The 22,842-nt window shown below is 39.2% G+C and overlaps 2 protein-coding genes across 3 annotated transcripts; both read left to right on the forward strand.

The window, feature by feature from the left end:
- Positions 1–8,667: 8,667 nt before the first annotated feature.
- Positions 8,668–11,013, forward strand: LOC148861346 (uncharacterized). Its single transcript, XM_088986552.1, has 4 exons — positions 8,668–8,791; positions 9,310–9,368; positions 9,550–9,775; positions 10,698–11,013. The coding sequence occupies exons 1-4, from the start codon at positions 8,713–8,715 to the stop codon at positions 10,850–10,852; spliced, it is 519 nt and encodes a 172-aa protein (XP_088842678.1). The 5' UTR covers positions 8,668–8,712; the 3' UTR covers positions 10,853–11,013.
- A 2,403-nt stretch (positions 11,014–13,416) lies between these two features.
- Positions 13,417–18,055, forward strand: LOC148861347 (uncharacterized). 2 transcript variants are annotated; one of them, XM_088982936.1, is made up of 4 exons: positions 13,417–14,089; positions 16,329–16,421; positions 17,624–17,698; positions 17,793–18,055. In XM_088982936.1, the coding sequence occupies exons 1-4, from the start codon at positions 13,805–13,807 to the stop codon at positions 17,856–17,858; spliced, it is 519 nt and encodes a 172-aa protein (XP_088839062.1). In that variant the 5' UTR covers positions 13,417–13,804; the 3' UTR covers positions 17,859–18,055. The 2 variants fall into 2 exon arrangements, 1 of the variants encoding a protein (XP_088839062.1); XR_016112533.1 differs by lacking the exon at positions 13,417–14,089 and adding an exon at positions 14,108–14,244.
- The last annotated feature ends 4,787 nt before the right edge of the window (positions 18,056–22,842 follow it).

A 22,842-nucleotide genomic window follows, 5' to 3' on the forward strand; every position in this document is an offset into this window, starting at 1 on the left:
TCTTCGAGAGGGCACTTCCCCAGAGGATTGAGCAAAAGCGAAAAGATTCCAACACAGAGCAGCCAGGTACTGCCTGATACTGGGTCAACTCTACCGCTGTTCCCACACGCTTCCATACTTGAAGTGCCTCCCCCCAGTCGAAGCAAACTATGTCCTTAGGGAGATACATGAAGGCATTTGCGGAGATCACCCCAGTGTGCGCACACTAGCCCATAAGGCTCTCTGACAGGGGTATTTCTGGCCGACGGTGAAGCAGGATGCCACCCAGTTAGTGCGGAAGTGCGATAGTTGCCAACATCACTCTAATCTCGATCACCAGCCTGTGACCCCTTTGAAGCCGATCGCCTAGTAGGAAATAGACATCCTCGGCAACTTCCCCACCGCGATTGCATAGAAGTTCCTTCTCATAGCGGTGAAATACTTCACAAAGTGGGTAGAAGCCGAAGCTCTGGCACGCATCACCACCCACAATGTCTGAAACTTCTTTTAGCAAGGCATTGTCTGCTGCTTCGGTATCCCGTACGTGCTCATCACAGACAATGGAACACATTTCATCGACAAGAAGTTCGAGGCCCTCTGTGCCGATCTAAGGATCGATCACCGGACTACTGTAGTACACCGACCTCAGAGCAATGAGCAGACCGAGGTAACCAACTACATCCTGCTACATGGCCTAAAAACACGCCTAGATCAGGCCAAGGGAAGGTGGGTGGAGGTGTTTTCGAGCATTCTCTGGGCCTATAGGATGACCCCGCGAACTGCCACTGGAGAGACCCCTTTCAGTTTGACCTACGGGGCCGAAGCCATGATCCCCGTGGAAATAGGTTCCCCAACCCTTCAGACCAAGCTCTTCGATGAGGGGCAGAATGACGAAGATCTACACACGGAGTTGGACCTAGTAGAAGAAGCTCAGGACCGAGCACATGTGAAGATGGTTGCACAACAACAGAAGGTGGCATGACATTACGATTCGAAGGTAAGAAGACGCGAATTCAAGACACGAGACTTCATTCTCCGTAGAGTCATAGTCCCCACACCAAGAGAATGAAAGCTCAGACCGAACTGGGAAGGGTCGTACAAGGTCACCAGAGTCCTCAGACCGAGTACTTATAGACTTGAAGACCTCGAAGGCTGACCAATACCAAGGAGTTGGAACTCGACAATCTTTAGGATGTACTACCATTAGACCTAGAGGCGCACCCACGCCCACCGCACACACCACACATGCACATGCTAAGCCGCATTGCCAACTGAGCTGACTTCGCCGATGCCCAAACGGTTGAGCCCATTATTCCCAGCTCGGTAGCGCATTACCGACCAAGCTACCCAACTCAACTACCAACGGTTGACCCTAAATGTGGAGGAAGAACGCCCCCACCCACCAAGGCCCGAGGGTAGTCAAGGAACTCCGTACAACCACCGGTTAACGACTGAGCTAGCTGGGAAACAACTAGCCTTAGAAGGGCCCCAAAGGCTCCTGAAACCAGAAACTGAGCATCCCATGGCTGAGAGCTCGAGAACCGAAAGATCTCGAACAACAACACCTCGATCAACACAGGACTAGGGACACCAAGCCATAGCCCGACCGGCTACACCTTGGCTAGCACAACACTAGGGACACCGAGGCATAGCCCGGCCGGCTACATCTCGGCCAACTATACCTCAACTGATGAACTAAAATTGCGAAGTACAAAGAGGCTGCCCAAGGCACAACTGACACCGGCCCACGCAATAGCACGGCCGGCCACACTCCGACCAACAGAGCCGCACAAGATAGAAGGATAGCCCAGCCCGACACACACAACAACCCGGCCAGATAGGCTTCGGCTAGAAAAAGAGGTACAAGTGTAGCAACACATGATCAGATAAAGAAACATTAACATTCAACTAAACTATCCATTACATCGTTTAAGGCTCGACATACCAATCCCAAAAAAAAAGAACATAGAAAATAATAAGCATAGGAGGCAACCGATCAATCCTCAGTGACAGAGTCAGTAGCACCGACAACGGCTTCAACCTCATCTTCAGCTCCCTCAGCGGACCCTTACAGAGAATTTGGATCAAAGGCATCCTAACCTTACGACTCAACAGCCAACTCCAAGTGGCGGCGAAGGATCCTTCATCGGAAAAGATTGAACCCAACCGTGAAGGAAGCCTTAGCGTACTCGTCCATATGCAGTTGCATCTCCTCCGATGCCTTGTACTCATTGACGGCTTCCTCAGCGGCCTCCTGCCTCAACCTATCCCTCTCAGCCTTAAGCTCGGCGATCTCTCGCTTCATCTCCCGAACAAGACTACCTTGCTCGGCCAGCTACTCATTTAGCTCAGCCACCTCCCTCTCCAGCACGGTCAGCCGCTCCCCTTCGGCCTGAAGCTCGACCAACTGGGCCTTCTTTCGTAGGTACTCGAAGTGTTCCCGCTCGTACGATTATCGAAGGTCTCGGAGACGATCAACTAGTGCGATTGCTGCACAAGCATTATGTAGACGAACATGATAAGTATACCGAAAAGAAGAGCAAAACACAAGGAATAAGAATAAGAGGATTTACCTGGGCAATAGACCGCAACAGTGCACACTCCAAGGCTCCGCTACTGACCCCGACTGATTCCCGAGCTATTGACATTGTCATGATTCCCCATAGTAACTACTCGGGAACCCCAAGCATCTCCAGATTATCATCCACGTGAACTGACCACCTCGGCACATGTAGACCCAAGCTGTTGTCTGCCTCAGTTATCGATGCACCTGTGGGACGACGAACCCCTCCAGGGTCAACCACGACAATGTCATCCACCTTGACCTCCCGCTACCAGACTCTTCTTCGCCGATGAGCCACCCTGTCATCGGATCGTGCCTGCTCTTCTGCCTTGAGACAACCCTTCGGTTGCACACCGGCTCGTTTCTGCCTTTGTCGGAGCACCTTCATCCGGCGAACAATCTCTTCCTCGCTGACCATACTCACACCTGCAACACAGGATACCCAAGGTAAGTACAAAACAGGCAAGGTAAATTTAACTCTGCAAACAAAAGTAAAGGAAATAGACTGGCCACCCTTTCCATTAGCCTGGCGAGCATTAGCATCTTCGAGCATGTGTACGTGATAACATCGATTTCATGGATCATGCTTAGGGCCGACCTCTCCTCACAAGTAAGTGCCAACCATCGGGGCTATGACTGAGTCATCCTCGGCCCCCGCATCTCAACAGGAAAAAGGAGACCCTCGGGGATGCGCACAAAGAAGAAAGACTCCTTCCAGTGCTTCACAGAAGAAGGGGCCCCCGACCAACAATCGAATATTCCGCCGAGTGGAGAAGTAATAGTACCCCTGCTGGTGGTGTTTCAGTTGGAGCATAAAGCTCACCATCCCTAGGGTTAGTTTGATATCATGGACGACACATTAGGACATAAGGCCGAGCAAAAACCTAACGGAGTTCGGCATTAGCTGCACCGGCAATGCCCTGTACCAGTTTAGCACCTCGACGAACCCCTCGCTCAATGGTAACCTTAGCCCAGCCTCCAAGCTGTGCTCATAAACATACAACTCATCGAGCTGAGCATCAGTGGCCATCTCCCCGGGCAGCGGACACCTCATTTGGTATTCCGTGGGAATGGCGTACGTAGCACGGATCCGAGCCATATCCCCGGGCGCCAAGATGTCGGGAGTGATACCGAACCGACGACCTGCTCAAAGAGGAAGCTCCGCCTCCATCCCAAAGGAACCAACCTTGTCTTCCTCAACTACAGCAGCCACGAAATCTCTTAGCTCAGGCTCATAGGTCGAGTCGCGAGAAGAGATGGAACTAGAACTACTAGAGGACCCGGATGAGGAAGAGGACATACCGGACAATTTACGGAGCTGAAGAGAAAAAGCTACCGAGCTATCTACTAAGCTATCCACTGAGCTATCTGCCAAGCTACCTGCCAAAATGTATGACCGAAGAATCTGCCGAGTAGTGAATGCCAAACACTCCTGCAAGCAATACTAAGGATAGCCCCCCCCCCCCCTTCCCTTTTAAAAACATCAAGGGCACAGACTGAGGAGAGATCAATGATGCAGATGAAGCACCTCTGACAATGCCTCTGAAGGCCAATCGACGCGACCAATAACGTTTGACAGGAGGCCTCAGAAACCGAAGTTGCATCCTCGACAGGCAGCAATTACGCCCATTAATTGCGTCGGTTCAACTACAGTACTGGTCCAGCCTTCGACACGGATCCTCAGCTAGGCCACTCAAATCCTTGGCTAGGCAGCTTATGGCCACAAGGCCACACAGTAGTCTGGCCGAGCACTCCCCCTCCTCGACAGCAGAACTGGGGGAGTGGTTCAGGAACCAAAATTTTGGTTCTCATTTAAGTTCTGTAGCTAATAATCGGAGGACTCCTCGGCAACGACCAACACGACACGGACGATACACATGCTCGGAAGTTCCTTAGTCGGGCAACGAACCTAGGGAACCTCATCCCTAGGCTTCGGAACTGGGGGAGTGATGTTGGGGACATGGCTAAGCTGGCCCAGAGGCTCGTGGCCATCTGTCACAGCTCGGCCATGCCGGCACAGTCCGGCCGTGCTATGGCATTACCATGATCCCGCCGACCACGTCAACTATGCCTCTCGTGGATAAGCCTGCCTAGCGGATAGGGATAGGAAGACAACTCTGCCAAGTAGGACTCTACCCCCTGTAACCTCAGTGGGGAACTCTGCCCCGATTTCCTTAGAAACCTACTCCAATCAGGATACTGCCCCTCTGGCTATAAAAAGGTACTCCATGCTCGGGGTAAGGGACTCTCCCAACTTCTAACACCCATACTACTAATTAGCCCAGACCAGCACCCCTATAGCTCGGCCCAGCCATCCACCACCTCCTACTTACTTGAGCGTTGGAATACTTACCCGGGGATAATTCCTCGAGCCTTTGACTTCTTCCTTGATTGCAGGTCTTAAAGCACAGCCTCATCCTTGAATCTCACCCCACCTACCAGCAAGACTATCTGATTGCCATCCTCGATTCGTGCATCACCTCAGATTTAGCGGCATCTCCAACCAAATGCAGCCTTAATAAATGTTTCAGTTCAGGTCTTTCTATACTCAGGTCATTAATGCTCTGGTCCACTTCCTCCGCCCGTCCGCCGTGGTTATGGGTTTGGTGCAACAAAGGTGGTCTCAGCAGATGAAGTCAGAATTTTTTTTTTTCTTCTAATTTTTTGGTGGATGGCCGTTCAGGTTCTTGATTAAATAATAAAACGTGTGATGTCTGTAGAAAGATATATCCAGATTAGCTAAAGAGACAATTTGTTAACCAAGTAATGACTCGTGAAATTAAGATCAATTCAAGGAAAAGTTTCCAACTGCTGCTTTGTTAAATTTGCTCTGGTTTAGTGGTGAAAAATGACTTATAAGTTGCAACTGCCTGATTTTGCTTTGATTAGTCAAAAAGATTAATAAAAAAATACCTTTCGCTCGATCTAAACACATTTTTTACTTAAGTCATTACCAAACAATTATGTTTTATGGTAAACAGAAAGTGAGGTAGAAATGATAATAGACAGATTCTACTTCTACCTTGAATGTGACAAGGAACAACACCTAATATCACTACTTATTAATACTCCCACGTCTCTTACCTTTTCTTATGGGTAAGACCATGACTCAATTCAATTCAGTTCAACCAACTAGAAGTTAGATGATATAAAAATGAACACATCAATTCTTACACTTAGTAAAGTCCTTGAGGCAATGTATGGCTACATGGTTTTGGTTGCTTAAGTGGCTCACAGTTGTTTTATTTAGTTATTAAACACTTCAGCGAGGGTCTGTTTTTTTATTGAATGTCTGTTTAAATCCATGCTCAGATTAATAATATTTTTCTTTATTCATAAGGAAAAAACTATATCATCATCATCATCATCAAAGCTTTATCCCAACCATGTCATTCATTTTGGTTGTATCCAACTTAGTTTCAAATAACTGAGAGGTAGCCCAGTTAGTGCGTTGGATAAATTGCCCTAACAGTGGTGCCGTTTCAAATCTCACTATCATAATCTCTGTAAGAAAACAGATGTTGATGTGATGTTGTACTGTTCACTTAAAAGAGTAGCGACCCTTATGAGAGTGTCAGGCAGTGATTAATAAAAAAAAAAAAAAAACTTCATTTCAAATAAGATCATATCATATGCATCCTCTTTTATCAAAATAGTGATTTGGGCACTCATAATTTTGATAAATGAAACATTCTTCTTAGGGCCATACTAAATGTATTTTGGTTAGGCTTAATTTGGAATGAGTGCAAATATAAATATGTATAGTGCAAAGTCTTGTACATTGTATTTCTAAATATGTTTATGTACTTTTCCCAAATTGAGCCTTGAGATGAAAAAAAAGAGATATTCATTATATAATTAATGTCCAGCTGTCCACTACTTAACCTTTAAATGGGCGCCTTCAGTAGGGGTGTTCATTCGGTTGGGTTGAGTTGGATCGAAAATAGAACCTAACCAACATTTTGGTATTTTGGTTATACCAAACAAGATACGAAACTGAACCAAATCAAACTGAATTTAAATCGGTTTTTTTGGTTTTAATTCGGTTAACTCATTTAGTTAAAATATAAATGTTGTTTATATTTATATTAATGATTATTATTAAATAAAACAACATTTATAATTAAAATACATATTATATATTATTATTAATATTAATAGTAATGTTAATATATATTAATGCTAATATTAATATGAATATTTATAATTAAAATGTGAATATGTGTGTCTTTTGGTTAATTCGATTTTTGGTGTGGTTCGGTTGCATTTTCTTCTCAAACCGAACTGAAAACTGAAAATTTTAAAATCTTAAAACAGAACCGAACCGAAAACCAAAATAACCAAATCAAATTGAGTAATTCTGTTCGGTTCTCGATTTGATAACGGAATTTGAACAGCCCTAGCCTTCAGTAACCTAGGGTAGACTACTATTGTAAAAAACAGGTGACAAAAGGAGACCAATGTTGATCAATACCATACTATTTATCAAAACTTGGGGTCGCCCAAATCACTAGCCAATTTAATGCAAGGCAAAGGAGAAGCCTCTGGTGATGTTTGGCATCAATGTTGTTTTCTGAGGAAAGGACGCCATGTAGGTGCCACATCAGAGAAAGTGATACTTCAAACAATGCCTTCATGTTTGATATTGTTTTTTTAGAAAAAAAAAATGTTGCTCTAGACCACACCTTGGAAATCGGGAAAGTGTGGTCTTGAGCAATGCCAAATTCAATATTTTCTAAGAAAACATTGCATTGCTGCCAATAGTGCAATGATGTGACATCAATATGGCATCATCTTAGACGTTGGATAATATAGATGAATATTAAAAACGTTACTGTACCAAACACCTACTTTTGTTTATTAAATGCAATTATCCTATTGAAGAGATAATATAAAACAAGTAACAAGTAACAATTAAGATATATCTAGAAAACCATATCCTTGTAAGAGCTAGTCTATTTTAGAGGATATAACAAATTATAGTGAATAGATCTGAGTTGTATTTTTTAAAATGTATGTTATGCAATAACAGGATTTATACATAAGAGGTGGATACCGATTTTAATCCAAAAGCTTAGGTCATTAGATTATGAGCCAATCCTTATATATAAATCTCTAAAATTATCTCTTTTCTTTTTATTAACCATATGATTGATTAATAGTAAACTATGAGAACAGCAAGCGCCCATGGTTTTATATGTCGTTCTACATTTTATTCATCATTAATATTGATCAAACGCATTCTACAATGAGAAAAGCTCTCAATATAAAGGTTTCTTAATTCAAAAGGAAAAGGAAGAACACGGTCTTCCCTTCCCTGGGTAGAGTATTGAGAAAGCATTTGAATAACAATAAATCAAATAATTCACGTTTGGTTAACTTGTCATGATCAGAGACGTTGGTCTGATCAAGATCAACTTAGAAAAAAAAATCAAGCCACTGGAAATTTAAAAACAAAAATACACAAAGAGAGAAAAGGAAGCCCAGAAGCAAGCCCATTTCATTATTGGCCTAAGAACCCAACTTCCGCGACGAGATGAACAGATGAAGTCAAAACAAAGCAGGTTTAGGTTAAACAGAAGTCAGCAACGAGTAAAAGTTGGTGACTTATATTCCAACCGTCCACATCCCTTTAATTTTGCAATGGAATTTACATATTTAACCTTATCCGTATAGGAAAGGAAGTAGCACAGCAGAAAGAAAGTAGCATCTCTCTCTCTGGTTAACCCGCTTTTTCTTGAAAGGGGTCGACGCAGAATATAGTTTTCGAGATGGGGTCTGGTCACACATTCCAACTGTCCATTCTCTTCCCAATTGTACTTTCAATTATATAAGATTGGACGGTCGGACCATTTGACCCAGAAACTTATCAAGTGTGATCGGTTTTTAAAACCATGGTCAATAACCGGAGGTAGTACGTTAACGTTAAAGATCTCGAAATGAGCCAATTCAAAACAGAAGCTTTATGAACTTTGTGATTCGTGACTATGCCAGAGAAAGTAGCTGACGGAAATAGAAATGTAAGAATTAAACAAGGATATTTTAGTCAATCAAAGAAAAATGCTTTTGTAATACACAATCTACAGCTATAAGATTATTTGTATAAATATCAAACAAATGACTTCCTTCCTCTCCCCTCAGACCTTTCAGTTCTCTCAAGAGGTTATGAGATGGCATTCTCGTTAACCTGGAAATGTTGGATCTTTCTTCTAACTCTCTTCTTCTTTTCTGTCTCCTGCTGCATATCAGGTAGGTCTGTACATTAATATTAGGCATAAAATTTCTTATAATATATATATAGCTTCTGTTTAAATGTGAACAGCAGTTTTTGTATGGGCGTGGGATTATTGCACTCTCCGAATTCAGATTTGCTTCTCATAGAGCGTGCCCATGGGTGGAGCCATGGCCCCCTTATGCTCCAAAAGTCCCTATCATAATAGAGTTTTCCATATAAATTTCCCCTCTCTTTCCACTCCTCGTCACAGTGTTGTAGTTGTGCATGAGAATCCAATATCTTCCCTCCATGAATGAATGAAAATATTCCAAATTTACGGCCGCAAGTGTTGTGATATCGGTGCGAGGCACACTGGAAAGAATAAATCAGATTAATAAAAATTATTTGGCTCAAACTGAATTCTGATCCATTCATAGCTTTTAGTTGTGAGGGGAGGTGGCCATAATCCATTTAATACCCTCTATATTTGAATTTAATTTTTTTTTTCAAGTGTTGGAATTTAACAATGTGAATTTGACGGGAGAATGTGCAGAGGGCGACCCAACGTCTCAAATCGTGGGGAGAGAGTTGCAGTGTTTCGACAATGGTTATGTATGAAAGATGTTTGATTTTTGTTTTGTTTTTTAATTTAAAATGAAAACGAATGCCAAAACCAAAACAACGCTCTAACGTGAAACGATAAGGTTGTTGAACCACAGTTTCGACTATATGTACTGACAATTGGCGTCTGTTTAATTTGTGATTTCATATTTTATTAAACAAATTAATTAAGATATACAAAAGGTGCTACGAAGCTTATAGACTGACGGAGAGCGGGCGGCTGGACGTGCCCCGTGAAGAAACCGACGCATTCTGCGGAGGGCCTTGCTTTGTGGAGACGGACCTGGTTCTCCGCTGCGTCAGCCATGTATTATCTCACTTCACATTTTACAATAGAGCCACCCTACGAGACGTCAGAAACGCACTCAGGGCCGGATGCAGCTACGGTCGAGATAGAGGTAATCCCGCCCGCCCCAACTTGTTGTTGTTGATTTTGACTGACGCCTCGTTCGTTTTTACTTGCATTAATATAATATGGCCATTATGGGTTATGCCGTTTTTTGTATGTTTTTCTGTGAGGGTTGTCGGTTTTTTAGAAGTCTAGTATTTTGTTTTTTTGGTCTTTTTCTATTTGGTTGGAGGAATTTTTGGTGGAAACATTGTATTCTGAAATTATACAACAAGTTAGATTCGAGCTTATTTTAGAAAACTAAAAATAGAGCTTTTCGTCTTTTTTTGTCTCATCTTTGTGCAGAAAGATGAGACATTACATAAAAACTCACTACATCTTTGGCTGTAAAATCTTCCAAAAGATCTTTAAAAAAAACACTTACCAAATGGCAAGTGCTTTTTAGGTAAAATATATCTGGATAAATAAGGCTTTGTTTGGTTCGTGGGAATAAGAGTTTGGAGTATAGTTATTCCGATTCCAATTATTTGGTTGGGTGGCATTTGAATCCTATTCCTGTTGGAATGGCATTTCCCCATTTGAGGGAATGATCATTCATTGCCACTTCCTTAGGAATGAAGTCCTATTCATGCTGATTTTAATTTTCATTCTCATTCTTATCTGAAACAAGCATACTATAGGAATAGACCATTCTGATTCTGATTCTAAAGTATTTCAATTCCGATTCCGACTGCAATCCAAGCGAACCCTAAATTTCTAATATTTTTATGCTATTCAGGGGATCGGTAAATTGCTTACTGATCTTGCAAGGGTAACTAATACTCTCCGATATCTTCATGAACAATTTACTGGTCGATCAATTTATCCGAAAAAGGAAGGGGGTCTATGAATTATTATGATAATTAACATTTGAATTTATTAACATTCAATTCAATTAACAAGAATTAAGTAGAATGTTGTTGATATTGCAGGAAACTTCAACGTGTGGTACTACATGTACCGTGCCAACGACGGTTACTACGACGACCCTTATAACCGTTTTCATTTTGACAGTGCCCACAAGGCAGCCCTCAACCCCATGCACATATACCTCCCATTCATCTTAGGGCTTCCTTTGTTGTTCTAGTATCACTATGTCATCTATCAATTTTCTTTAATAGGGACAGGAAGAAGAAAACAAGAGGAGAGGCTCCTTGATGAATATATACTTGTAATTTTTTTTATGGGAACATACTTTTTTTGTACTTCATTTACTGACTAAATACAAAATAACTTTGGGCATAAAAAGCATTTTGTTAATTAGTGTTTTGAGAAATTATTCCTGTTTTGGGTAAATTTGATTTCTTTTTAATTAAACCAAATCATTTGCACAACATGCTAAAGTTGCGATTGGCTATATATAAACCAAAAGAAAATGAAGGGAAAGTGTCTAAAACTCATTATAACTTTTCAGCATTTCTCTTAAATTTACCATAACTTTTCAAAACATCAAGGGAACCCTATGTCAATGATTCCCACAGTACCCTAAAGCTGCTATTGGCTGCACGTAAATTAAAAGAAAAAGAAGGGGAATTGTCTAAAACTCACTATGACTTTTTAACATTTCTCTTAAACTCTCCATAACTTTTCAAAACATCCAGGGAATGTCAATGTATTTTTTTTCTAAAGCATAAATGCAATTTTTATAACCAAATTGCCCCTGAATGGCATGTCAGCCTTATTAATCGTATTCCTTTTTTTTTTTATTTGAAGCTCTCTTTTTATTTAAATATGTAAATGGGCAGAAAATTTTTTAGATTGAAAATTTGAGATGTATTTTTGTTATTTCTTTATTATTAAAGTTTTGCTTTATTTTCCATTTACAAGAGAACAAAGGGTAAAATAGCAATCTACCAACATCTATCAGTCTATTTAATGTCAACTTACTAACGTGCATAGGGTTCCCTGGATGTTTTGAAAAATTAAGTGAGTTTAAGAAAAATGCTAAAAACTCATGGTGAGTTTTAGACAATTTCCCAAAAAGAAATGATTTCTTTAAAAAAATTGTATTCAATTGAAAAAATAAATCTTTTTTTTCCCCTGTTGGCATAAGTTGAAAACAAGTGGGTCAGCCCTAGGGGCCCTTTTTTGGAAAATCTATTAAAGTATCCTTTAAGTTTTAGAAATGGACTTACTCTACCCTACTATTTAGAAATTGTCTTAATATCTCCAAACTTTATGACAATTGACTATAACTTCCCCCGCCATTAGCATATGTTAATGGCCATGTGGAAAAAACTATTTTATCTATCATTCCTCTTTAAATTTTCAAAACAAAATATTTGAATAAAGCTCTTTCAGCAACAAAACTGCAACACCCATAGGAATAATAGTTGTAGAACTGGTCCACCAATCCACTTGACTCTTCCATCAACAACGCTTTAAACCTCTACCTTCATTCTTCCAGTCCGGATGAGCTGGAGACAAAAGCATACACACCAGGCTGAACTACCTGTCACAATTGAACACGCCAGTGCTCACCGTGGGCCTCATCTGGGACCGATATTCAACCGTGATAGATAATTCAGCCGGGTGTGTATGTTTTTGTCTCCAGCTAATCCACCTCCGCTACTAATCACTACACGTTGGCAAGGTGTGAGTGGTTTAGATGGAAAGGCAACAGCAAGGAATCATCATGGTTCATTTCTATGATGGCAGCAATGATTGAAGAAGGTTGCAGCAATACTACAACTGGCAATTCATTGTTGGGTCGCAACTTATTATTGATGTGGAAAATTTGGCAATTCATTGGTGGTCTTCAACTTGGATTTTGGGAATTTCAACAAACAAGCTTAAAGAAAATTTTGAAGCTTTTGATATAAAGTACCAACTAATAACCAAACACTTACCCCTAATATTTAAAATAGCTCTACTGATTATGTAATTTTCTGGTTTTTAATTGGTTTTATGTTAAATTAGTTTCTTATTTCGTTCTTCCCTCTCTTTCCGGTTCTTTTCCCTAGGTTGGATCTGTTGAGTTCTATTTTAAAATTTTGAAGAATAGTAGAGGGCAAAATCAACCACAAAATATGGTAATATTGAGATTAAAAAAAAAATGTATTTGCCACATTTGAATAGATTGTGATGGAACGTTAATGGACATTAACAGCATGGAGGATTTAGTTAATTTTCAGAAAACTTGGGGGTACTTTAAAACAATTTCTAGGGATAGAGTAAGTCAATTTCCTAAAACTCAATGGTATTTTAAAAGATTTGACTTTTTCTGCTATAAAAAGAATCTATTAATATATATTAAAGGACAAATTTCTTAAAATACCATTGTGGTTTAGTTAATTGACTAACTTTACCCTTATTGTCTTAAGGTACCCCTAAGTTTTCTAACAATTGACATCACCATTAAGTACTAAGAAGAAAACGAAATATCAAATTTGCCTTCCATTATACTTTAAATTTTCAAAATAAAACCCAACTAATGACACTGGCCGAACGGTTACTAGAAGTTGCATTCGACGTCATCATGAACTAGAATATCCCACCCCATTATGCATGTCCTCGTCGACAAGAAGTTACCATTTCCGATTGGCATATACAACCAAAATCGGTGGTACAATTAGGTATTTGCCGCCTGAGAGCTTCCAAAAACAAAGTGTTGCGACAACAAAAGCTGCCGATGTGTTCAGCTTTGGGATTGTTGCATTGAAGGTGGCTTCTAGTTGGCGAGCCATTGATCACACATACCCTGATGAGCAGATCATCCTGCTGGAGATAGTAGACTGCAGGATGGATCTTACAAGCTTTCAGACATGGAACGCTTGATCCATGTTAGGCTCATCTTTTCCTTCAATGATCCACAATCTAGACAAATGAATTCTGGAAGCAGTTTTCGGAACTTACATTGCCAGCACTACTACCTGTAAGAGAATGTCAAGTTAAAGATACTCTAAGCCGGTGGAATTTGTGACCGCCACTATAGGAATATCTAAGGCGGCGAACTTTCAAAGACCGCCGCCACAGCCGTCATTAATGTACATTCGACGGATTTTTATGGGAACCGGAATTAAACCGGTTTAACCTTATAATGGACCGGTGTGGAGAAACGTATGTCGACAGAGAGGAAAATTTTTCTTTCTCCCGTGCGCGAAATCCCCTTCCTGTTCGACAAAAATTTTTTTTCTCCCGCCCAAAAGTTATTCTTCACGACCAAGAAAATCTAGGTTTTTGCGATTTTCTAGGCGATTTAGAGCAAGAAAGTTGGGAAGAAAATCTCGATGTCTCTTCAAGAGTCCTAGAGAGGAGACTGGTTCTGAGCCCTCTTCAAGAGTTCCAGAGTTTGAGAGTTCGAGGGTTCGAGAGTTTGATAGAGGTCTGCCTTTGAATTTGATTTTCTTTTCATTTCCAGGTTGCTTCCCTCGTCAGAATAAATCTTATTCTTATTCTTATTTCGATCTTAGCTTTTCTCATCACAAACATACTCAAATCTGAGCCTAGAACTTCACTATCGTGGTTCCATTCTCAATGGTAAGTTTGTTAGATTTGTTTCGTTGTTTTTTGTTGATGGTTCAATGTTTTTCACTATCGTGGTTAACCGGTGGTTCTTTTATTTTGTTTTAGTGTGGCAGTTGTTTTACTATTCACGATCTTTTTGTTTTCTTTTCTTTTTACTATTCACGAATCTGTTCCCAGAAACCTTGTTTGTTTGATGGTTAACCGGTGGTTCAATCATTCAGCCCATAACATAACAATGTCCAAAAAAATAAAAAGAAAAACAGAAGTTGAAAAGCTCAATGGATCACCCCTCATCTGTTCGATCTTAAGTTTAAGTGAACTGTCTGTATTTTGTTTGGGGATTAATTCTTTTGAGACTGAGAGTTCTCAAACCACCCAATGGCCTCCCATTGTCCCAGTTCAAATTGTCAATCCATCATTTAAGGCACTCAGAGATATGATTGTAAGGGAAACATCATTGTTTATTTTTCTTTTTTCTTTTTTTCTTTTCCTTTCTTTGTTTCTTTTAATTTTGTGCTATACCATTAACTTTATTTTTGACATTGTTCTGATTATCTGCAACCGTTTTCTGTATTTTGCACTTCGACAAGATGCACCTTATCTTATTGCTTGGAGTTGAGTTCATCAATTTTTCTTTTTGATAATTGGGTATGTATATGAAGTTCTGCAACAAACCCAACCTCTTCATTGGCCTCAAGAATTACTAATTTTCTGATTGCTAACATTTTTTGGCCAAAAACTCCCAACAGTATGGGTTGCCATTGCAACGATTCAACCTTGGACAGAACAGAGAGCACCTGATTACTCTCAAATGAACATAAGCAATGAATGATTTTCGGGCATGTCGGCCAATGAACCCTTGCATCATATCTGATAAGCTTTAAAAGATATTGGAGTCAATAGCTTCTCACAGATCATCCAATTTAATGATAAACTCATTATTCCAGCATATCCCCAGGGGTTCTGATCTGGAATTAGCTACCCAGTCATGAGGGTACTCATCTAACAATGCCTTGTCTAATGAGTCAGCTAAATGCAACTCCCATAAACGCATCCTGCAGACTCTCTTGTAAGCCTCATAATCAGCTGCTTTTAGTCCTTCTGAAATCATATCCATCAAAGCACTAGAACCAACTCCCCCTGAACTGATTACCTTGAGTAACACCTCAGCCAAACCAGGTGTCCAGAAAACTACAACAGCACAGCTCTTATCAACTAACTTGACCTCAAAATCTTGAGAGAAAACATCATGAGATGCATGGAGGATCTTCTTCAACACTCCAGCAGTCATCCCATCCCTGAATCCCCACAAGAAAACCAAATCCTCTGTGGTCACTTTTCTTGTTTTATTTGTCAAGACCAAGATGTCTGTCAATTGGTTCTTTGAGACTGGAACAGCAAGGATAAAATATGTTACCATGGTTCTTCCATGACTTTATCTATATCACCATTCATGATTTTGCAAGAACCATGAGTTATTTTCAATATTGAGCCAAGTTAAGCAAACAAATGTGTGATTCTTAACACATTATGTCCATGCTTCTTGCTTTCATTTTCTTCAGCTGATATGTGCTAATTAACCGTTTGTCTACATCAAGGTACCTAATGCAAACTTTTTTTTCAATTTTTTACTCCAATTTTGTCCTTATTATCACTTTAGTTATGGATACACTGTTGGACTTCAGTGGTAAATTTATTGATTGGGATTAGAGGATTCTCCCTGTACTGTATTGAGGACCATTTTAGTTCTTTGTCCTTGTGGCTTCTACAGATTTTGTGGATTTCTGTGCGTATGTTATGCCACATTTATCAATATGAAGGTCGTTTCAAGGAAGCAGTGGAATCCATGGAAACTTATGAAACTTATTTTCACAAAAAAAAATGAGATTGTAAAAAATTCCATTGTTAGTTTCATTTAGCATCATAGTTTGAGACAACTAAATGAAACTTATTTTCATGTACACATACAATTGGTGGCACATTGCTATTTGTTGCTTAGAATGTCATTCCCCAATCAGCAAAGTATTAGAAGTTTATGACAAATATATGGAAAGAATTCATGAAAGTTATCTTAATTAAATTGGATCAATATGCAGGTATATGTCAAAGCAAAGGAATGCATGGAAGTTCTTTCTATGGAAGATTTTGCAGTTGAACTTGGGCAGCACTTCACATCATTTTATCAGCAGGTGTATACCATTCTGACTTTGCAGCTACTGAAAAATTGTCTATTAGTATCTATACACACAGGCTAGCTGTTAAGAAAGGGTGTTCCAAGGTTTAAACCTTTATTGGAATTTCTGGAATTCCAATATTTCTTTACAGTTTCAAGCTATGCTCTCTCTCTCTCTCTCTCTCTCTCTCTCTCTCTCTCTCTCTCTCTCTCTCTCTCTATATATATATATATATATATATATATATATATATATATATATATATATATATATATATAATATAATTCTGGTACAAAATAAAGGGAGATGGCAAGAAATCATAGGCAATTAAAAAGATAACATAAACATTAGAAGGAGAAAAGAAATAGAAAAAGACAAAATAGATCATACTGATAGAAACCAAGTTTGCAAATATTGGGTTTTCCTGGAATAGGCATACTGTGGGAACAACTTTGTGTTTGTTTAGGAGAATTGTGATTGGAACCCATAAGCTATGTTTGGTTTGAAGGAAAAGGTAGGGAATAAAAAGGAAAGTTAGGGAAACCTATACAAATTTTGTGAAGGTTTCCCTAACTTTCCTTTCCCCACTTTTTCCTTCAAACCAAACATAGCATTAAGGTTCCGGTTTTCCTAGTTGTTGCTTTTACTATCAATTATTTGTTCCTTTTTGTGATAAGCCCCTAATTTTCAAATACAAAAAATGAAAAATATGATTTTGGTTCTCCATAACAGATCTCCTTTATTAGGACATTGGTATTAATTGAAGCGTAATATAGTCAATAATAACTTATGCTATACTTGCTGAGACAGAAGACTTCAGATAAAAGTGACCTCAATTAGCAGCAGTTGGCATATCATCCTAGTATTGATCATTGGAACATAATAACTAAAAATTTTACATTCCTATGGAGGAGGGTGCAATATTGTAAACAAGACCAAACCAAAAGGGAAAATAACTAAGGATTACTACCCAATCTTGATCCCAACTATCCGGAGTCTTGGGAGGGGTGTGGCATTTTTTACACAAATGGCCACTCCCAGATCAATCCTTAATGAATATGACATTGCAGTAATCTTTTAAAGTAGGCAAGAAACTGAGATATGTACTGCATAAACTGTTTTTTTATGGATGCTTATCAAAAATCAACAATTTTTTATGGATATCTGATCGTTTTACTAAAAGCTCCAGCACCCTAATGATAGCTTACCCTATTTAGATTTGTTCAAGACTTTATTGTCTTAATTCCAAGGATATTTCTGTTAGCGCAGACTTCCAGATTGGAAATGAGCAGGTATTTTTCTCTGGCAACAGGTTTCATATAGTTCATTTGTTTATTTATTGAAGCTATGTAGATCTGATGCAATCTATTGGACATTTTGGTTCAGGTTATAATTTATGCAGTGCTGTATTTAAAGCTGGGCAGAGCTTGGATGTCTTTTGGAGTCAATTAGGAGAATAATGCACAAAGATTATTAGATATCTTAAATTATGATAGATTGAATAATTCTTTTGGAAATAATAATTGGATATTGTATTTGACAAATTGATTTTTTTTTTGAAGTCCTTGTATTTTTTATGTCAATTGGATATTGTATTTGAATAATTCTTTTGAAAATAATAATAAATAGTTTTTTAATTTAATACATTACTTTTGTTTCAAATTATATTTTTATTTAAGTTATTTTTAATTATCATGAGATTTTCACTAAGCAGGTATAAAGTGATGAATTAGTAAAAGTGCTAGTGCAAAAAAAAAATTGTCGGAATAAATCTGATATAAAAATATAAAAAACACCTAAATCGGTGGTCATCCAACTGCCGACTTTTATCTAAGCTGGTGGTCATATAAAATCTAACCCGACGGTTTGAATCGCCACCTAAAGATGGTGGGGATGTTTGAAAATAACTAAGGCGGCGGTCTTTTAGGACCTAAGCCGATGGTCAAAAGCGCCGCCTTATTAAGGCTAACCCGGCGGATCCAATAGACCGCCACTTTAGAGAAACTTGAATTGCCTTTGCCCAGTCACCAAAGGTAGGGGTCATGTTAACCTAATCTGGCGGTCCTGATCTAAGGCGGCAACTTTTTAGGGGGCGGATGCATGACTGCCGCCTTAGACCTAAGCCGACATTCTTATGACCTGGCTTTGACCTTTCTTCTTGTAGTGGTAGAATGGTTGTTTGAGATGGTATCAGAATCATTTTGACCAAATGGTCTAGTGTTCGATCCTCGTTAGCCCCATTATAATTAAATAAGTTTCAATACAAGGTATGGGTGGGCCTGTGCTTGTTCACGCTTCAATCCCAATGGACTTTCATGTAAGGGGGCGTCTTAGAGAATATCAACCTATTCAAAGAGCACATCCAATACAAGCACCACAACAGCTACATCTAATTCTTTTGGTTATGTCACCCCCTGGTGATAGCATTGGTCCTTGTGATAGTAGTACCTACTCTGCAACCAACTTTCCCTTGGTTGATACCACCCTTCCCCTAGTTGATATACCCAGTGAAATATCCTTCAAGCTCAAGGAAATCATCATTGCTACAAACAATTTCTCTCATGCTCATAAAGTTGTAGAGATGGACTCTGATACTACTTGTCATGGTTACCTGGAAACTATCAACATGTCCTGGTGAAGCAACTTGGCATGAAAACATGCCCTGCACTGGGAGGTTACACCACCACAACCTGGTACAACTATGTGGATGGTGCATGTCACGCAATGACAAGCTCCCAATTGAATTTCAAAACTTCAGTGAAAGGAGAGAGAGAGAGAGAGAGAGAAAGAGAAAGAGAACTACAAAAAAAATTCGAGCACCAGAAAAGGTTTCAGTGATATGTCAAATACCGATAATAAAATGATATTATTGTTATTTTCTCTAAATATAAGAGTTACATGGTCTAACATGTAAGTGAATTGTGATGGAACCCTAACAATCTGAGAGTAATTAGTAAGGGTAGAGTCAGTCAATTAGCCAAATCATAAGTGTAGTTTAAGATATTAGCCCTATATTAAAACAAAGATGGCCATTTTAACTAGCCTTTCTTTTCTCCTTTAACTTAACCCTGGCATCTCCTACATTCCCTCTCTCCTCAAAATGTCTCCTACATTCCCTCTCTCCTCAAAATGTCGTTTCTTGCATTCTCAAGAAGCCACCTCAATAGTGCCTCTTTCCATTTCCCACCCTTTGTAGTCCTAACTGATGTACGTGTATTCTTATCAAAAATAAAAGGCTTCAATGTGCACTAGAGAATGAGAGATTTGGTATGCTTCAAGATCCTAATCGACATCTATTAATGGATTGTTTCTTTTTTCGTTTTTGCACCAATGTGGCACTTAACTCCCATGCTCCCATCAACCTCCCTCTACATCAAGATATCTCTTTGAAAGTTAGTGTAAGTACTTGTGTACATCACCATCACAGAGATTGCGATGAGAACTGTGATAACATAAAGGCAACCACAATAGAACATGCAATGAACACTACATCCATCGCTGAAAACATCGCAAATCGCTATCACAAAATCGTACAACCCTCTAAAATTGCACAAGATCTATGATGACAATTGCAATGTCACCAGTAAGGGAGAGCCACGGTTATCAATAGTGTCTGGAGTATCCTGATAACAGAGTATGCCACTCGGGTAACAGTCATGACAATATATTCACAATTGGTTGTGTGATCACCAAAAGAGCCCCATCAGTGCCACGTGATTACAAGTAAGCTAAAAGGGTTGTAGCTATAAGCGTGTCCACACAAGAGTCTTAGGGATAGGAAATTTTGATCCCGAGAGATTCCCATGGATACATGGGAAAACCCTAAGGAGCTTACCCATTATATATTCAACAAATTAGAACCACCTTTCTGAAACAGTAAAGTTCCTTTATGTCATTTTCCAATCTCTCTTTATAGCCTCACCCATTCATCTATAAAAGGAAGAGGCCTAAAGCCCTCCACATGAGATCATCCTGAGAGCACTGAGAGAGTTTTTTCTCCTAAGCCTTCTGCCTCATTATTGCCCTTACCAACACCCTTCCTTCCCTCACACCTGTGGGGAAATGGGGTCAATGTAACTTTGGAGGAGAAGCTCTGAGGCGGGTCTGAAAACACTGTCTTTAAAACGTTATTTTCCCCCACTTAGTTTCACTGAATTTGTTGTTGGGTTACAAGCAAATTCATTCAAATGATACAATAGAGTCTTGGGTGAGAATCTACAACCAGAAAAGTTGAAGAATCTCCGAAGAAACCTTCTGTGATACTGTAGCAGACTGAACTGAGAGAGAGAGAGAGAAAAAGTGGATTTCGAAAATGTGGGTTTTTGAAGTCTGATTCATGCTCTTTAAATAGTTTATGAAGAGGTATGAAGAAAAGGTAGGTGCTGATTCAGAGAAGGCACCTTGAACAGTCACAATTTCAAACATTGTGACTATTTAAAAGGTGATTAACAGTTAATGAATGTTAACTTTGAATTATGCCTCTTGATCACACCCGATCGAATGGTGACCATTGATCTCATCAACGGTGATCAACAATCAACATCCCACCAAAACCAAAGTCGTCCTTCGCGAGTCACGCAGGTGCAAGCAAAGTGTGCCTATAAAGCACCTCATTGCGCCGCACACACGCGCGCGCACGTTGTGCGGTATCAAACCCCCATACTCTCCTCTACTATTTCTAAGGAGTGTAAATCAGCTCCTATTAAAATACTGAAAACAATGCTTATAATTTTCCATTGTGGGACAAATTCAAAACTGGGTTTTGTAAGAGAAAGTTAATTTTCCAATCAAGTGTACAAGTGCAATTTCTCATGTAATTGACCAATCAAACCCATTGGATTTAATCTCTTATGAGATTAAAATCCAACAATCCTACATATTGATTGATTAATTCCATAGTTCTCTCTCAATCCAAACTACTATGACACAGTTATGCATACAAAAGGTGTTTATCAACTTAAACTTTTTGTTAGTATAGATATCTCAGAGCGTTGTCAAAGTTATTGGTGGTAAGACCTTAAACCAATTACTCTCAAGACAGATCGGAGACACACATACAAACAAAAATGTCTAGTCTCTATAAGAGTTTCAAGTTTTGCTCAGCACTGTTATGGCCATGTGCTTCTTTCCTGGATTCATGAACAATTCCGAGAGCAAATCCAAACTCTCATAAGAAGCGGCAACACTTCAATGTTCACATAGGTGAAGCTCCACTACGTGTTCTGTTATTTAACACATTTCAGAACTTCATTAAGAGTTTAACTCAACCTCTCATCATAACGGACAACACTATTTATGTTGTGATGAGAAATTTCTCAATGTCAGTGCTAACAATCACATTACTGTAACTTGTTGTTACCCATTAAACCCAATATTGATGGTTTTTTAGTTTAGGTCTGGTTATCATTACAAGTGACTAAATAAAGGATTTTAATCTCATCTCTTTGGTTATCATTTTTACCAATTCTCTGGCCAAGCCCTTGGTAAGAGGATCAACCAAGTTTTTACTTGACCTCACATAGGTTATAGTGATGACTCCATATTGAATCAATTGCCTAACAAATTCATGTCTCAGACTTATATGTCTGGACTTACCATTGTAGTTACCACTGTAGGTTCTTGACAGAATCGCCTCACTATCATAGTAAATGAAAATTGGAGGCATAGGAATAGGCCAAATTTTTATATCAATAATAAATTTCCAATCCACTCAGCATCTTTTCTAGTAGCCGCTAAGGCTATGAATTCGGATTCCATGGTCAAGTGAGATATACAAGTTTGTCTCTTGGATGCCCAAGAAATCACACCCCCACCAAGGACGAAAATCCATCCAGATGTGGACTTGTTATCTCAATTACCAGTAATTCAACTTGCATCAGTGTACCCTTCTAGTACAAATAGATAATCACAGTAAAATAAGTCAAGTTCCAAGGTTCTCTTGAGATACCCAAGAACTCTCTCAATTGCCTTCTAGTGCTCTGCACTGGGATTACTTGTAAACTGACTGAATTTACTTACTACAAATGCAATATCAAGTCTAGTACAAAGCATAGCATACATCAAGCTTTCTATTGCACTAGCATACTCAAGTTGTGCAATTTCTTTATCAGTATTTTCTACTAGCTTTATACTAGAATCATATGGCGTGCTATATTCTTTAAACCCTAAATGCTTAAATTTCTCAAGTACTTTTTCAATATAATGTGATTGGATTAATGCAAAACCCCCACTATGCTTTTTAACTTTTATTTCCAATACGGTATCTACTTCTCCTAAATCTTTCATCTTAAAGGTAGAGGATAAGTAGTTTTTAGTTTCATTTCTACCAACCATATTTGTACCACAATAAAAATATCATCAACATAAAAACATACAATTATTCCATAATTTTCAGTGAATTTTGAGTAGATGCATCTATCAACACTATAATGTTTAA

The sequence above is a fragment of the Nelumbo lutea genome, chromosome 4 (assembly GCF_056320005.1).
Source record: "Nelumbo lutea isolate HS-2025 chromosome 4, American lotus-T2T, whole genome shotgun sequence".
Classification (NCBI taxonomy): Eukaryota; Viridiplantae; Streptophyta; class Magnoliopsida; order Proteales; family Nelumbonaceae; genus Nelumbo; species Nelumbo lutea.

Excerpts from the sequence above, each read along its gene's own strand:
- LOC148861346 (XM_088986552.1), top strand. The coding sequence starts at position 8,713 with ATGGCATTCTCGTTAACCTGGAAATGTTGGATCTTTCTTCTAACTCTC. Across the intron at positions 9,369-9,549 it reads AGTGTTTCGACAATGGTTAT|ATATACAAAAGGTGCTACGA; the intron begins GTATGAAAGATG and ends AAATTAATTAAG. Across the intron at positions 9,776-10,697 it reads CAGCTACGGTCGAGATAGAG|GAAACTTCAACGTGTGGTAC; the intron begins GTAATCCCGCCC and ends TTGATATTGCAG.
- LOC148861347 (XM_088982936.1), top strand. The coding sequence starts at position 13,805 with ATGGACCGGTGTGGAGAAACGTATGTCGACAGAGAGGAAAATTTTTCT. Across the intron at positions 16,422-17,623 it reads TCACATCATTTTATCAGCAG|ATTTGTTCAAGACTTTATTG; the intron begins GTGTATACCATT and ends TACCCTATTTAG. Across the intron at positions 17,699-17,792 it reads TCCAGATTGGAAATGAGCAG|GTTATAATTTATGCAGTGCT; the intron begins GTATTTTTCTCT and ends ATTTTGGTTCAG.